This window comes from Myxocyprinus asiaticus, chromosome 49, assembly GCF_019703515.2.
Source record: "Myxocyprinus asiaticus isolate MX2 ecotype Aquarium Trade chromosome 49, UBuf_Myxa_2, whole genome shotgun sequence".
Taxonomy (NCBI): domain Eukaryota; kingdom Metazoa; phylum Chordata; class Actinopteri; order Cypriniformes; family Catostomidae; genus Myxocyprinus; species Myxocyprinus asiaticus.
The window spans coordinates 6,812,295-6,829,795 of record NC_059392.1 but is presented as its reverse complement, the minus strand read 5'-3'; the positions used below and the strand labels follow the sequence as shown (position 1 = coordinate 6,829,795).

General features: G+C 37.5%; 1 protein-coding gene across 1 annotated transcript in view; it reads left to right on the top strand.

Annotated features, from left to right (window-relative positions):
• The window catches only part of LOC127437999 (von Willebrand factor D and EGF domain-containing protein-like), an 86,649-nt gene that overhangs the window by 14,597 nt on the left and 54,551 nt on the right, over positions 1-17,501 (top strand). The window contains exons 4-12 of the mRNA XM_051693206.1: positions 1,740-1,805; positions 1,913-2,145; positions 4,327-4,416; positions 4,611-4,752; positions 5,429-5,646; positions 10,433-10,506; positions 12,355-12,631; positions 14,275-14,477; positions 15,087-16,045. Of these exons, the coding sequence (XP_051549166.1) occupies positions 1,740-1,805; positions 1,913-2,145; positions 4,327-4,416; positions 4,611-4,752; positions 5,429-5,646; positions 10,433-10,506; positions 12,355-12,631; positions 14,275-14,477; positions 15,087-16,045 (2,262 nt within the window). The remainder of the gene's footprint in view (positions 1-1,739; positions 1,806-1,912; positions 2,146-4,326; positions 4,417-4,610; positions 4,753-5,428; positions 5,647-10,432; positions 10,507-12,354; positions 12,632-14,274; positions 14,478-15,086; positions 16,046-17,501) is intronic.

Sequence of the window (17,501 nt, the reverse complement as noted above, 5' to 3'; positions counted from 1 at the left end):
TGCTGGAAACATGCTAGCAACATGCTAACAACACCTAGCTGCATGTGAACTCTTACAAAAATTGAAAGCTCGTTATTGTCACGTTATTTTCACAAGTTTGCAGCAAGTTTGCGATGAACTCACGATTTTCGTAAAGGAAAACACGCTAGCAACATGCTAAAACATACTAGCAATGCCAAGCTACTTGCTAAAACATGTTAGCAATGCCTATCTACATGCTATTAAAATGCTAGCAACATCTAGCTACATGCTAAAACATGATAGGAACGCCTATGTAACATGTTTGAAACATACTAGCAACACCATCGCTACATGTTAAAACATGCTAGTAACAGACTAGCAACACCTAGCTACATGTTAAAACATGAAATTCCTTGCATTAAAATAAAAGTTTTCAAACATATTTTTCAAAGTAAAAATAAATAAATAAAAAAATAATATATATATATATATATATATATATATATATATATATATATATATATATATATATATATATATATATTTAAAAGCACAAACTTTTAAAATGTTTCTCACAGGACAGAAAAATCACAAATCTCTGTAGTATTCCAAACATTTTTCCTAGGCAGCAGAGAAAAACATGAATTCTTAAATGAAAAATAATTAAGCACTATGTCTTCTGAGCTATGAAGAAGGGACATTTTAACATTACAACTTTCCTATTGATTGAGACAAAGAGGAAATGCAGTTTACTATTAGCTTCTTTAGTGCATTTTATAATGAACATAACCTAACAGAGTGAAAAACAAGTGAGACTTGTTCCAAGAAACAAGGTGAAGTGTTTATTTTTGGCTCATTTACAGTAATAGAGCATCGATAGATGTCCCCTACTCAACAGTCCAGTGAACTGAAAGAAATGCTTTCTCATTTGTAGTGTGGGTCTAATGCCACTCTCTGATCAATATTTCTCCTTCTCTGGCCACGTTTCCTCTTTCACTTTCTCAAACATCTCCTAGATCCATATAAACGACTGTCTCATCAACTGTGTGCTCAAGTATTTGGGTTAGTTTCGGATCGATGTCTAGTGACTGAAGATCTGCGGGGGGGGATGAATCAGATTACCACATTCATGTAGCAATATTTCACAGATTTATGACATTTCCATGGCAGCTGCAGCAAGAAGAAAATTGTTTGGGTTTTGGAGTTTTGGCGAGGAAAGAAAGTCAGCATTACTTCCAAAGAACCATGTATTGTTTAAACTGCCATATCCTGCAAAGCTAATGAATTCCACAATGTTATCTGTGACCTATCAAAATATTCAGTTACTCACACATAAGATCATGGGACTGATCTTTTGGAATTAATGGAGGAATGAATAAATGAGAATATATATATATAAAAAAAAGAATGTAAGTCATATTACAAAAGCTTTGAAGTGTATGGCTGAACTGAAAGTGTTAAAGACTTAATTTAAGCTTGTTTTGTTTTGGTTCTATGTTTTGTTGTTCTGTTTAATTTCATTTTCTTTGGGGTTTTTTATTTTGTTTTGTTTTGTTTTGTTTGTTTTGTTCTCTTTTGCTTTGATTTTTGTTTATTTTTTGTTTCTTTTTTTTTTTTTTTTCATTTTGATTGTTTTGTGTTTTGCTTTGTTTTCTGTGTGGTTTCATTTTGTTCCATGTTTTTTTTTTTTTCTGTTCTGTTTATTGTTTTGTTTCATGTTTTGTTTAATTTTGTTCCATGTTTTGTTTTTGTTTTGTGATTGTTTTGTGTTTTGTCAGTTATTTCACAGTACACGTCTAAGTCCTGCCCACCTGGTGAAACAGAAGTTAATGGGGTATGTAAAGGTAAGATTGTAAGATGCACCACAGTCCTTACTCTATTTTCAATTCTGATCACTTACGTTTGTTTTTTAATCTTATATCCTTTTTTTTTTTTTTTTTTTTTTTTTAAGCAAATGTCCCCTCACTTCCCTCAAAACCAGTGGTGACCCCAGAGTTGGTGGGCAGCAGTGTCCACCTCCGATGCTCCTATGCTGGGGTAAAGGCCACTTCGCCAGTGGGGTACCTGGTTGTGTGGGCCCGATATTCTTCCAACACCATGAAGGTGGAGATCAGACGAGACACAACGACTCGGCTATATTCACTGGTGGAGATGGATGGAGTTCACTTCAGGCTAGGAGAAATGGTAAAAAGACTGTAGAACGTTGGAGCATTTTTTACACCCGTCTGTGCTATTTTTCAGTTGTTTTTCAATGTAAACATGTCTTTAACCGTTGCACCACGTCTCGCTGTTTTTAAGCATCTGAATGTTTTAACCACGTTTTAGATGCATCTCAAGGTAAAAAGAACTCGAGATGCATGCATTCTGTTATATACACCGATCAGCCACAACATGAAAACCACCTGCCTAATATTGCGTAGGTCCCCCTCATGCCGTCAAAACAGCGCCAACCCGCATCTCAGAATAGCATTCTGAGATGCTATTTTTCTCACCACAATTGTACGGAGCGGTTATCTGAGTTACTGTAGACTCTGTAGACCAATCTGGCTATTCTCCGTTGACCTCTCTCATCAACAAGGCATTTCTGTCCACAGAACTGCCACTCGCTGGATGTTTTTTGTTTTGTTTTTTGTTTTTTGGAGTAAATTCTAGAGACCGTTGTGCGTGAAAATCCCAGGAGATCAGCAGTTACAGAAATACTCAAACCAGCCCATCTGGCACCAACAATAATGCCATGATCCAAATCACTGAGATCACATTTTACCCCCATTCTGATGGTTGTTGTGAACATTAACTGAAGCTCCTGACCCATATCTGCATGACTTTATGCACTGCACTGCTGCCACACGATTGGCTGATTAGATAATTGTATGGATGATTGTTGGTGCCAGATGGGCTGGTTTGAGTATTTCTATAACTGCTGATCTCCTGGAATTTTCATGCACAACAGTCTCTAGAATTTACTCTGATTGGTGCCAAAAACAAAAAAACATCCAGTGAGCGGCAGTTCTGTGGATGGAAAAGCCTTGTTGATGGTGGTTTAGGTGGTTTTAATGTTGTGGCTGATCGGTGAATGTTGCATGCATCTAGCCTTTTTCAGGGCAAGAACGTGTTTGGTCTGAACTGAGTTTTTCTCTTGATATAAAAAATGCTGATGCTGTAAACCTTTTGCCTCATGCCTAGTTAGGACACTGTTTTATTTAAAATGAACTAAAATCAAACAATCATTTGCATGTTTTTTTTTTTTTTCTTACAATGCAGTAAATGACTGCAGGACAGTTTTAACTATATCTACTGTATAATGGTGTGTTGACAGTGATAGAAGTATGTGAGATCATGAAATATTTCAAAATGGGGCACCTCCCGGATATTGCTTTTTTTTACCCCTCTTAGGTAATGTGCTGCAGACACCCTTCAAACTCACTTCTTCTCAGTCCAAGAATGGAAACATGTGCCTTTAGTCATTTTGCCCTTTGACCTTTTGCATGAGTTCAAAATGGTTTTAGCGGAAGTAAGAGTAAGGTCATGAAATAAGAAAGGTCAAATTGAGGCCATGAGTATATACAAACCATAAATAACATGTTCTACAGATAGATGCATTGGAGGAGGAAACATGTGTAGTTTTATCGATTAGTTTGTCTGACTCTTGGATGATATTATTCTGATTTGTTAATTTTGATGTGATTCACAAAGCAGTTTGAAGACTGTGAAGACCTAGAATTTGAGTCATGCTTTACTACCTGAGGTATTTAAAATCCATGTGTTAGTACTGTATGTCATGGAGGTCCCAGTTTGAAAGAGAAACAGAACAGGTCTGGTTTAGGTTGTGCCTTAGGCATGTGTCACAGCTGGGCTTGGTCAAACACACACACACACACACACACACACACTTTTTAAACACCATAACTGGCAGTACAATTAAAAGAGAACAGACACAGAAATCATTCCAAAGCCATATATGGCATTATAAGCCTTGGAATCATCCATCCATCCATCCATCCATCCATTTTTCTACAGGTATCTACTGATCCATCTATCCATCAATCCATCCATATACTGTATCTATTTATCCATCTGTTCAATCATCCACTGTTCTATCCATCCATCCATCCTTCCTCCCTTCCTTCCTTTATGGGATGATGTATGAAGTTAAATGTAGTTTGAAACTTTGAAAAAGGCATCTCGAGAAATCTGCATTCTGTTGTGCTCAGTCCGGCTGAATTTGCGCGTACAAGCTGTAGAATGTCTGTTGAAGGCTGTGTTGCCTGCTCTTATTATTGATATTTGTAGTTTTAGTTTTGCCAGTATTTACCCCTTGTGGCGTCAATCAGCATGATTTTCATAACAATCTGATTTGATTGACAGTTTTCCTGCAGTGTATCCAGCTTCCTGTTAAACTCATCCAGCTCCCCATCGACTTCAAAAGAGAGCGCTGGGTTTTTCGCAGGAATCAAGGTAAATCCGATTACATCTAATTCTTGATAATTATGATGGCTCATGCATAATACACAATGCCTGAAGCTCTAATTACCACATACATAAATGTTACAACATTGCAAATATTATGTTGCATAATGTTCATGTCTAACAGAGCTGTACAGTTTGTTATATTTGATTTACATTGGTTACGGCTAACACTTTTTCTGCAGTTTGTTCCAGATGTTCTCAACATCCGCGAAGATGCTAAAAAGCACATTTTGGCACTACACAGCACAGTCCCAATTCCCTGCCACGGATACGAGCACAACCGCCGTTGCAAAGTATCTCTTGCTCTCAGTATACATGATTCAGGTGTGTACTCATGCTTCGTCAAGCTTCAAATACAGTTGATGTTATGCTCAACTTTATTAGATAAGGAAACGTGTTTTTTGCAATCAGAGCCTTAATATTATTATTATTATTATTATTATTATTATTATTATTTTTTTTTTTTATTGGCTAAATTGTTTCCATTTCAGGGCATTTTTGATATTCTAAACAGTGTTGATAAATATTCTTTTTAAAATTCAGTTTATTAAAGTCAACATGCAACAACATTTACCACCCATTTCACTTCTGTAATGTGAATATTAAGCATCAAAAAAGAGGATGCCAAGGAAAACTGTTTCAGAAGCAGAGCAAGTTTTTACATCTTATTTTTTTATTCTTTTATAAAAGCATGTACTGATGATTTGTTAACATACTGTTAGATCACAAATGCATATACAGTAAATAGGGTCGATTTTAAATTTAATGTAGACTTAGTGATTTTGTAACGATGATATTTTCATTTTTCGAAACATTTCTTTACATATTATTTGCAAAGTAATGTTTTTCTTGTCATGATCTGCAGGCTTTGAAAGAAACAACATCTGTATAAATTATTAGTTTTTTCAAGAGCATTTTGCCTTTTTGTATTTACTTTCATTTAAGGATGGATCTGGCAATAATCTGAGCCTGAATCCAGTATTTTTTTTTTTCGTCTCAGACAATGTAGTTGTGAAGGTTCCAAATGTGGCCCTGTCGTCCTGCTACGTCGAGCTCCTGTCCCAACCCTGCCAAAATAACGTCTGTGCTCAGGGTACCGTGACTGTCACCGCTGTTACCGATTTCACCCGGGACGGGAACCGGGTCAGCCTCTTCTCTGCCCAGCCTGCCCAAGGCAGTCCTCGCCTCTGGAGAGGTTACAACCCACCAGCACTGAAGGTTTAAAATTCATCTCAAGATTGTTTACTATAAATTTTTTAACTTTGAATATTTTAAGCATATTTTTCAAGCAATTTATATTTCTTCTGTCACATGAATTACTCAATTCTACAGATTCTACAAAAACTGTAGCTCTGTTTAGAAAACTGTAGCATTCAAAACTCATGATTAGAAGTAGGTAAGCTTCATTCAAGCTATCCTACAAAAGTTGTTAATAGTGTAAGTAGTTATTTAGATAATATATATATACATGTACAATTTCAAGAAAAAGTATGAACCCTTTGATGATGACAAATGGTCTGCATTTGTGTATAAATTTGTCTTAAAATGGTTTGATCTTCATACAAGTTACAATAATGAAAAAAACAGAATCTGTTTTAACTAATAACACACAAATTATTGTATTGTTCTTACATATTGAATACATCATTCAAACATTAACAGTGTAAGTTGGAAAAAAGTATGCGAACCCCTAGGCTAATGACGTCAACAAAACCATCAGGAGTTGGCAAACCTGGCATCCAATTAATGAAACGAGATTGGAGGTGTGGGTTAGAACTTTGACTTATAAAAAGAACTTAAACACTTTGAGTTTGTTTTTCACAAGAGTCACCTTCTGACGTGGACCATGCCTCACAAAAAAGAGATCTCCGAAGACCTACGATCAAGAATTGTTGCTTTGCAAAAAGCTGTAAAGGGTTACAAAGTTATCTCGAAGAGCTTAAATATTCATCTGTCCACAGTTGTCTATAAATGGAGATGATTTAGTACTGTGGCTACTCTTCCTATAAGTGGCCGTCCAGCCAAGATGACTGAAGGGGCACACCGCAGAATGCTCAATGAAGTAAAAAAAGAACCCTAGAGTGACCGCTAAAGACTTGAAGGAATCATTGGAACTGTTTAACATCTCTATTCATGTGTCTACTATAAGGAAAACACTAAACAAGCTCTTCTGAGCTCTTGTTCTATCCAGGCTGGACTATTTGCAATGTTTTCTGGCAGGCCTTTCAGCATGTACTGTCAAACCTCTGCAATTGATCCAGAATGTGGCAGCGAGAGTGGTCTTCAACGAGTCCAAAAGAGCGCACATCACACGTGTCTTCATCAAATTGCACTGGCTGCCAATGGTTGCTCGCGTTAAGTTCAAGGCATTGATGCTTGCTTACTGAACAACCACTAGCTCCGCACTCCACTATCTAAACTCACTACTTCAAACTTATGTGCCCTCCAGAAGCCTGTGTTCTGCAGGTGCATGGCGCCTCATGGTGCCATCTCATAGAGACACAAAATCACTGTCCCAGACCTTTACCTTGACTGTTCCCTGCTGGTGGAATGATCTGCCTAATTTCACCTGAGCAGCTGTCTCTTTAGACTCTTTCAAAAAACAGCTAAAGACGCATCTTTTCCGTGAACACCTAACCCATTCATACTAACACACTTCCTTCATGTTCTTTAAAAATAATAATATAATCATTTCCTTGCTATGTGTTCTGCTCTAAGCTGTGTGATACTTGTATTACAGCACTTATTATATTGTTGCCCCTTTTGTTGGATGAATCGTTTCTATTGTTCTCCTCATTTGTAAGTCTCTTTGGATAAAAGCGTCTGTGTTGTGATGTGGGTGTGGCCGAGCGACATCTGTGGAGAGTGAGGCCGGGAGAGGAAGAACGTTAAGGATTGACACCTGTGGGAAATTATCTCTAGCAGCTGTTCTGTGTTACAGTGAGAGCTGGAGAGGGATAAGAGGGCAGTCCAGACCAGCGGAGGAGAATAAACGACTATGTGGATTGTTTATTGTTTATCTGGCTCCCTCTTCCTTCTTCATAAAAAGAGGGAGGGGTCTTCAGCCACGACCCTGGACTCACTTATGGCTGTGCCTCACATCACACTCGTGATGATGGGACCTCAGGACTACCTGGAGGCTTTCCTTGAGCTCTTTGAGCAGACGGCTGGAGCATGGAAGTGGCCAAACACCCAGTGGGCAGCCCGCCTACTGCTGCTGTTGTCTGGGAAGCCCAAATCGTGGCCCAACAACTTCCTACATCCAACCTCCTTGTGTACGATGACTTGAAGAAGGCCATTCTGCAACGGGTCGGCCGCAGCCCAGAACAACATCAGCAACACTTCTGCTCGCGGAGGCTTGGCAAGCATGGCCGCCCGTTCGCATTCGCCCAACAGCTCCGTGACAACTGCCAAAGGTGGCTGCTGGCTGAAGAATATGACGCAGAAGAAGTACTCGATTTGGTGGTACTGGAACAGTTCATCGCCCGGCTACCGAAAGGAACGGCGGAGTGGGTCCGGCCTGGCATCACTGGATGAGGCAGTCCAGCTGGCTGAGGACCATATACCGGCGAATTCGGGGGCTGGCGAGCCCTCTTCTTCTCTCTCTCTCTTCCACGGCAGTCTGGACTGCCCTCTTATCCCTCTCTAGCTCTTACTGTAACACAGCACAGCTGTTAGAGATAATTTCCCACAGGTGTCAATCCTTACCATTCTTCCTCTTCCGGCTTCGCTCTCCACAGCCATCGCTCGGCCACACCCACATCACCACAGTCTGATAAATGAATAAATGTAAATGTAAACAGCTATGGTGGGATCCATGGCAGGACACCACAAAGGAAGCTGCTGTTTTCCAACAAAAACATTGCTGTGTGCCTGAAGTTTGCAAAAAAAAAACACCTTGACACTCCACAATGCTACTAGAATTGTTTTTTTTTTTGTTTTGTTTTTTGTGGACTGATAAAACTAAGGTTAAATTGTTTGGGAAGAACACGCAGCACTACGTATGACATAAAAAGGGCACCACATACCAAGATGAAAACATCTTCCCAGTGGTGAAGTACGGTGGATTTGGGGCTGCTTTTCTGCTTCGGGGCCTGGACCATCATGTTTGTCTATACTTGTGACTTTAAGATGAGATCACATTTTATGACCAATTAATGCAGAAAACCAGCTAATTCCAAAGGGTTCACATACTTAATCTTGTCACTGTATATTAATCAGAGCAGTGTTTATCGGGAACAAAAAACAATATAATATGTTTATCGGGAATCTCAATTAGGGTGAAATCATTAAACAAAATTTGAACAGATACTGTACATCTACAACCAGTGAAACTAGAAAAGAATTCGAAAATATGGTGATAAACTGCGTTGTTTGGTATAAATATATTTCGCTATAAAAAAGACGTAAAATGCTGCGTACTGTTTATTTGAACTATTTTGTTTAAACAAACTATCCTAACACCCTGTCTACACCAGACACGAGCGGCGCGACAGTAAACGGATGTCCAGTTTGATTTTGTACTGCACGCGCTGGCGCTACTGTTGCCAGATAAACGGTTCAGAACATTCACCTCAAGCTGTTGCGGTGCAACACAATATCACTTGCATCTGGCGTAGAGAAGGTGTAACAAAGCCATTTACTGAAAATAATCGCTAAATATGAGACAGAGAAAATTTTAGGTGAGCTTCCTTAATTATTGCCATTTACAATATAGTGCTTGCAATACAATGTGACAAAAACAGCAATGTAGCATTTTGTCACGCTACAGCGCTTCTCGTCAGAAAACATAGCTTGTTACTAGAAAAGCCACACTATTTTGAAAACAGCTTTACTAATATCGTTCTACTGAAAAAATTTAGTTAAACATGAAGTGTGTAATTTCTCCGCCACTAGTGTCACCAAAAGAAATTACAAAAAATAATAATTCAAACAGGTTTTGCGAATACTCCCCCATTTTGTATTGGTCAGAAAAAACATTTAGCCCCACCCCAAGCTGACGCCTCTGATTGAGCTAATGTTGCTATGTTGGGCTGGTCGCGATGCTCCAAAAAAAATTTGAATTTTAAAAAAAATTGCTTATAGTTGTCTCTACACATTAAGATGCAATATGAGAAAATATTTTTACATCAGTCAGTAGCATCGATGCTAAAAGTTAGTAACTCCCCAACACTGGTCAGCAGTGTAGCAGTGAAGGAACTCATGTCCAGCCACAGTTATATTGTGTATCCCTCCAACTTTGAAATATAGCATGACTCAGACTTATAACTCTCATAATTGCCCCCTGCTGAATACAAGGAGAGTCTCTAATAAGCCAGACACTAAAAGGACAGACAAGAATGTGGCAACTGAGAAGGAACAAAACGTAAACACACACACAGACTGCCAGTCCCCTTGAATAATGTGTCATCGCCGGCACCAGACCACCATCTGTGTTGTCTGTAAACATAAAAGCCCCTCACTGCCCTTTAATAATGGGAAGAGTCTGTACTTTTCTGCCTTATAATTAGGCTATGGCAGTCACAGCCATACAATGCAGTGTTTATCCCCGTCAATGGCCTCTAAATTGCGATAAAGTTTTGAGAGCATAGCAATGCTAAATTATTCCTGTGGTAGCTGTGCTACTCTGTTTAACGATGAAGTGTGTAGTTTTTTTGACATTAAAATACTTTCTCCTATCCCAGTTTAATGTGCACTACATGTAAGACATTGGTAGGTTGACTTCATTTGTTGCGCTTTCAAAACATTGCCCTTTGATTATCTATTTCTGGCTCAAATAGTGACATGTTTGGAGTGTTCGGGAATCCTGTTCAGAAGCAGTTATTGTTGCAGTTTCGTTCAGTACCACTAGGGGCACAGAAATCACACTCTTTACCTTTTAAACTGCACAACCAAGCTGCAGAAAGTTGTGTTAATGCTGCCAGCGATTAAACCGCTTGAGGTCGCCGACTTTGTCACGTCCATTTTTTGGAACTGCACTTAACAAATGTTTTTCTGCACACAGATCACGGTTCAAGATGTTCCAACAGCTACCTGTTACTCTCTGACTGACCCTCACATCATTACATTTGATGGCAGGTAAAATATTTACACATTTTTTCAGAATTCTTTCTTTTCTTTCTTTCTTTCGCTCAACTAGTAAAGCATCACGCTAACAATGTCAAGGGCAGGGGTTCGAATCTTAGTCAGTGCATATACTGATATTCTTTTATTTAAAACGGAATAACACATATTTCTTAATAAAATAAGAAATATAAATAAAAAATAATACAATTAGAATGAAATAATAAAATGATAAAAAAATCTGTATTTTTTCACCTTAACTAGTAGAATGCAAGTACTGATAAAAATATTATTTTGTTAAAGGAATAGCATTTTATATAAGAAATGTATATAAAACATATTGGATTATTAAATTACAGTTAACTATAATACAAATTATTATACCTCAATATTTTTTTGATATTTTTCTTTACTTGAACTAGTAGGGTTCAAATGCATATACAGATAAAATATTATTTTATTTTCAAAATAAATAAGGAATAAAAGGAATAACATATACTTTTTAATAAAGTGAGAAATATACGAATATCAAATATATTTGATTATAAAATATAATAAAAATATTTTATTTACATGAACTAGTAGGGTTCAAATGCATATACAGATAAAATATTTTATTTTCAAAATAAATAACCTATTTTTTGTATGAAATAAGAAATATGTATATCAAATATATTGGATTAGAAAATTATATTAAAAATATGTATTACCTGAACTAGTAGGGATTATAACATTGCAATTATAGTTTAATATACAGTAGTTAAAATTATATATATATATTATATTTATATAAATAATATTTCCTTCTTTATTACATTTTATTTTGTTATTCACTGTGCACTACACATTTGTGAATGGTAATAGATTGCCTGTGATTATTTTGACATAAGTTGTGTGACTTTTACATGACAGTTGTTCAAATGGTACATTTTGAGGTAATGAGGCAGAAACGTAAAGGACCTTTGGATTTCAGGTTTGCGTGGTTCACATTTATCAGTCGGAGGACTCTATACTCTTTGAATTTGTCTCAGAAGGAGGGATCTTTATGGAAGCATAAGGGATCTGTCCTCATTAGTGGAAAATGTCCTTGACAAATGCCGGCCCCGTGCCATACTTTCCTCCAGTAGAGAGGTACACATGGCTCATATATACAATAGATATGGATCTAAACGTACACTATACAGAGAGGACATTGCTGTATTGAGCTATGTGTGTTTACAGCTATGCCAATGTACAGAGACATAACCGCAAAGTGACACGTTCACCATCAAAGTAAAAGATGTGCGCTTGGTGGAAGGAAACTGTAATGGCTAAAAAGCTCACATGAAATTACTGCATCTCTTTCTTTCTCCCTCACTCTTTAGTTCTTTTTGAATAGACTCTCTCCTCCTGGATCTCCTCTACTTTGCTATTAATTTTGAGTAGTCCTCTGAGATGTTGTTTTCAGCTACTATCTAGTCTTTGAAGGTCATATTTAAAGAGTGAGCGCAGAGGTTTCTGAGTTTCATCGGTTTTAATCATCAAATCGTTTTTAGCACAGCAAACAGAACAGACAACATAAAATAACTCAACTTTGAAGCAAAACAATTCAAAATTGTGTTTAACCCATTTTAGATTGGATCTTTAATGACACCATGACAAACAGACAAAATAACTAAATCAAGGTTTCAATTTAAATGTATTACATTTTATTAGATTTATTTTTAAATTTATCATATTTATGTTTGTTTGTTTCTAGTAAAATGCATTAATATTATTGTTATTACGTTAATTTTTTAGTAATTAATTGTACTAAATTAACAGTTTAAATTGACTGCACTAAAAATAACAATTTCTGACAACAGTTTTGTTTGTTCCATCCAGACGTTACGAAAACCAACAGACTGGCACATTTTTGCTTTATAAGAGCACAAACCGTGTGTTCGAGGTCCACACCAGGCAGTGGGATTGTGGGAGCCGACACTACGCCGTGGCGTGTAGCTGTGGCATGGCCGCCCGAGAGGGTAATGAGGTCGTGACCTTTGACATGTGCAACGGGCAGCTGCAGGAAACACGTCCCCACTTGTCCATCAAGGCCTTGGGACCATCCGCAAACAATCGGATAAAGATCCACGAGATGCACCAAGGAAAAAAAATCACGGTACGGCTACATTCCAAGTCATAAATGCTGTGTTCACTAATAAAAATGACTTATAAGTACAGGTTTTATTATTAAGAAATGTGCTATGCTATAAGCAGAAATGCACAGAATAATATGCACTGAAAATTTTGACAAATCAAATAAACCAAAGAAAAAATGTGTCTCATTTATTAACTATATGCATGCACACATTTGTGCGTTTAACCTGTGCGCAAATGTTTTTGCAAAGAAATCATGAATTAATAATACATTTGCACTTAAATGTTTTCAAATTTGTGATGAATCCGGCTGAAATTTTGCATGTGAACCTTTTTTGTGCACTTAGTACGCAATTATTAGTGAATGAGATGCAATGTGTTTCACTTCCGAAACTAAAACAATAGCAACTCATGAAGATTCAATATATGTTCAATAAATTCGATAATGTAAAACATACAGTATATTCATTTAAATGGTAATTCCGAAAATCTCAGCCTTACTCACTGAAAAGTTATACAGTTCAATTTCAGTATGGGCTGATTGGCAATTTCTTTTCTGATTTTTCTGAAAAGTAAACACAGATCGCATCTGTCTGTAAAATAAGCTTTTTACCCTGCCAAGGATGTGAAAGCATTTGGTCTCCACAGACCATCGTTCTGTCAGTGCAGCAGATATTGTCATTGTCGCATTGTGAGACAGTTTAAATTAGGAAATGCTTTGTGATGGCTAAATTTACCGATACTAAAGACTTCACATCCAGTTGGCATGGAAACTTGAAGAATTTTGAATCCTGGAGTCACATGCGCATATAGTGCATGATTGATGTTGTGATAATATATAGATTAATCCATAGGCATAGTTTTGAGTTCCGATCCTACACATGAATGGACAGACAGTAAAATAGTAGTAATCTCTGAGAGTCATTAATTAAAATGGTCAGTAATAAAATAGTAAACATAATATATGATATTTCAGAATCGGTACAGACCCCAGATTTTCTATAATGCTTCTTAAAAAATATTGCTGGTGTCTTTAACTACCATGTATTTTACTTTAACTACTACTGTATACTGTTCTGCAAAATTCTAACAAAATTCACATTTGCTGCTATTGAGGCTGAGGTAGAGGTTAGGGTAAGGGATGGTTTAGGTGAAAGCAACAATAGTCTAAAAAGTAATTATAAAATTCATAGGTTAGGCATCATGTTCTAACACATGCTGGTATCATGTTCTGTTTCTGAAAATCAAAAGTGCTCTGAAGTCGAGAATCTCGCAAGAAAACAGACCCTAGTTAGGACTGTCCACCAAGCGTACCGCCCTAGGTGCAATTAAATGCAGGTACTTTAAATGTAACTACAGTGCAACAGCATCTAAGTTCATAATAAGTACATTGCATCAAAAAAGTAATAGTAGTTAAAGACACCTAATTTAATGATGGTCCAAGTTGCAAAATTTAAACAATAATATATATAAAGCAAATAAAGCATCATCTTCAAGAAGTTTAAATAGCTAAAATCTTTATCTTATTTACCTGAAGTACCCCGCTTTAAATTGGCATGTGTAAGTGTCAGCATGACCTGACTTTGAAGATTTTTGTTTTATTTTAGTATTAAACTAAGATATACATATGGGTGAACTGAGGTTGAAGTTGTTTAACCCCTGCAGATTGTATTTGCCTCTGGGGCATTTGTTCGAGCAGACATTAGTGATTGGGGAATGAGTCTGTCCATCAGGGCTCCGAGTCAGGACTTTAACGGCACCAAAGGCCTATGTGGGTTATTTGACCGGAACAGCAACAATGACCTGAATCACCCGGCAGGCACAAGCAACCGCAACAATGACTTAGTGGAATTCATTCAGGGCTGGAGGTGAGAGTGATTTATTATATCATTTCATTTCATTCACACAGTCTGTATCTTATTTTCACTTGTAGAAATACATTGACCCCAAGGTAATACTTAAATGACCAAGGTAGTCATTAAAAGATCTCCTTTTGTGTTCCGAATAAGAAAGTCAAAGAGATTTGGTGCTACATGAGAGTGAATAAATTACATAATTTTCAATTTTGGGTGAACTATTCCTTTATGTGTCCAAATACTCTTTGGAGCCACAATATATAAAACGTAATTCTTCTATTGACTTTGAAGTTGAAAATATATATCGTCAGAAGTTTACACTGAGCTTATAAGTTATTGTAATATGGTTCTGAGTTTGGAACTTCATAAAGATGCCGAACAAGTTGTAGAAGTATTTAGGAGACTTGGAAAGCAGTTCAGTGTCAGATTAGAGTTTGTTTCACCATTTAACCTTCATTTGCTCGTTTTAATGTCAAATGATAATTAAACGCAAGGAACGTCTCTAATCTAATGGGGTAACCTTTTTCGAACTCTAAATCCTCTCCAGACGTGGCGCTTGAGGGCTTAATTCAAAGGCTGATTTAAGACAGTCATATTTTTTGTTTTATTTCTCTATGTCAGGATCGCGCCTGGTGAGAGCCTGTTTGACAGCACGCCACCTGCCGTGAATGAGGAGATAAGGCTGAATTTCTGTGCTTGTCAAAAGGGATATAGCCTGTCCCAACATTCAGCGCACGCCTCCGATGGCCTATTAAACCCGCCTCCTGTTTCCCGCTGCCAATCTCATGAAGACACAGATTACACGTCCCTGTTTCCCTTCAATGATGTCACTGCTGACTACACCACTAAAACTGTCTCGGTCCGCAACGTCCATAAACGAGAGGCGGCAACTAAAGTCCCAGAGTTCACCAAGAATCTCAATGACGTTAAACCAAAGTTTCAGGTGTCTCAAGTCCTGGCTGAGAACTTTTCGCATACTGTAGAGGAATTAGAAGTGGACTCATTATTTAACGTTTCCACTTCTCGCTTGAATGAATCTAAGGTGCCTTTACCTACCTCAGTTGGTAGACCCAAGAGACAGACCTTTGAATTCCTGCCTGTTTACACCTTCCAGGCCCTAAGCCAAACTGACCTGGAAAGTCTCGCCTACTTCTTTTCAGATGACCACCTCTCGTCTAGTCGCCCACCTCCCCGTCCGTCCTGGCCAACACCCAGTGGCCTTACTTCTGCCAAAGCTTTGGAGGTCTGCCAGTTGGCTCTTGCTAACTCAACCGTGGGCACAGTGTGCAAGAGTCTTCTTGGCTGGCGCTTGGAAGAAGCTGTGGATCTTTGCATCCTCGATCTTCAACTGAAGGACGACCTGGCTTGGGAGGACGCCCTCGTGCCCTTCCTGGAGAATGAATGTGAGCGAAAGTGGCTGGAGAACCGGACTCAACGTTCTCAAGACGTTTTGAGAACATTGGAGGATATTGCAAAGGCCCTACGATGTCCAAACTTCTGCAACGGGAATGGCCAGTGTGTAGAGTGGGGATGCCAGTGTTATCCAGGCTACAGCTTTCACGACTGCAGTCTCACCATCAGTAAGTGTACATTTTTGCATCAATCTGTGGTTTCAAGCATGGTTTCGAGGGATCCTCAATCATTAGAAACACTCTGGGCTCTGGGCTAAGCAGCCATGTAGTTCTGTACTGCTGCAGGTTATGTGACATGCCTACTGGGTGCTGTGGGATTTGAGTTGTGACCTCAAAGTGGTCTTTGAGGTTTTTGATGTATTACTTTGGAAAGCCTACATACTGTATGTCCTTTTTCTCAATGGATGTGAGAATTTCAGCCATTTTTCAGGCTTTATTTCACATTTTAAAGCTTTTTCTAACTGTTCACAAACATTTAATTTAAGACAAATATGATATTTGGATCTATTTCTCTGCAGATCTTATGCAAAACTCTCAATTTTCTATATTTTATTTTATTGTTGTCTAGGAGGGGTGGAAAAAAGGACTTTTGGCCGTCATACAAGCAATAAAAAATATTTTGTATGACTGTTTACTACTTGCTTGATATAGAAATATAATTCATTCACATATACATAAATAATTTTATTGTATATACATTTGTGTATACGTTTTTTATTTTTTGTCAATTACCAATTGTCAATTGAGTTGAAGCTACCTTTTTTTAAAAAAGTAGTTTGCTACACTACAAGCTATGAACAACAGGGCTTAATTACATCAAAGCATTATCTTTTTAAAAATATGTAACTATCAACATTTAAGCAGCATTTAAACAGAACACCATTATGAAAATAAATCGATCAAAACCATAGTGGCGAACAGCAGGGAAAATCAAAAGAATCATCCTTTATACGGGTCATCTACATGAATCATCCGAACAAACTGATTCTCTAAAATTAATCTGATTTTCCAATGCTTTATAAAAGAGGGAGAGGACTGTTCTAATGATTCATTAACAAGTGCTCATATGTGTGAATGCATCAGGAAAATGTTTGGTTAAAAAGATCATCAACTTTTAAAAGCGCATCTCGAGATGCATAAGTTCTATCCTCTAGCTTTTTATAGCGCAAGAATGTGTTCAGTCTGGACGGCGCTAAAGGCATCATCCTAAACTAAAGGAACCGGATTATGATCAATATGGATTGTTTTGTAATGCTTTACATAGGTAGCAACTCTGTGCATCATGTGAAAGCACTCCTTGTGTGAATCACATGGGAGACTTGACTCACAATTTATTTTTATAGAGTGTGAAGTTAGCATGTTGCTAAGCTAATGACACAAAAGCACAAAAATATATAACTATTCAGTAACACTTTACAATAAGGGCCCATTCATTAACATTAGTTTATGCATTAGTTATTTTTTGCAGCATTTATTAATGTTTGTTAATGCTAGTTAATAAAATTACAATTGTTAATTGTTAGTTCAAGTTAGTTCATAGTGCATTCAACACATTCTTGTGCTAAAAAAGCTAGACACAGCACAACAAATATAACATAACCCGGGTATCTTGAGATGTGGTTTT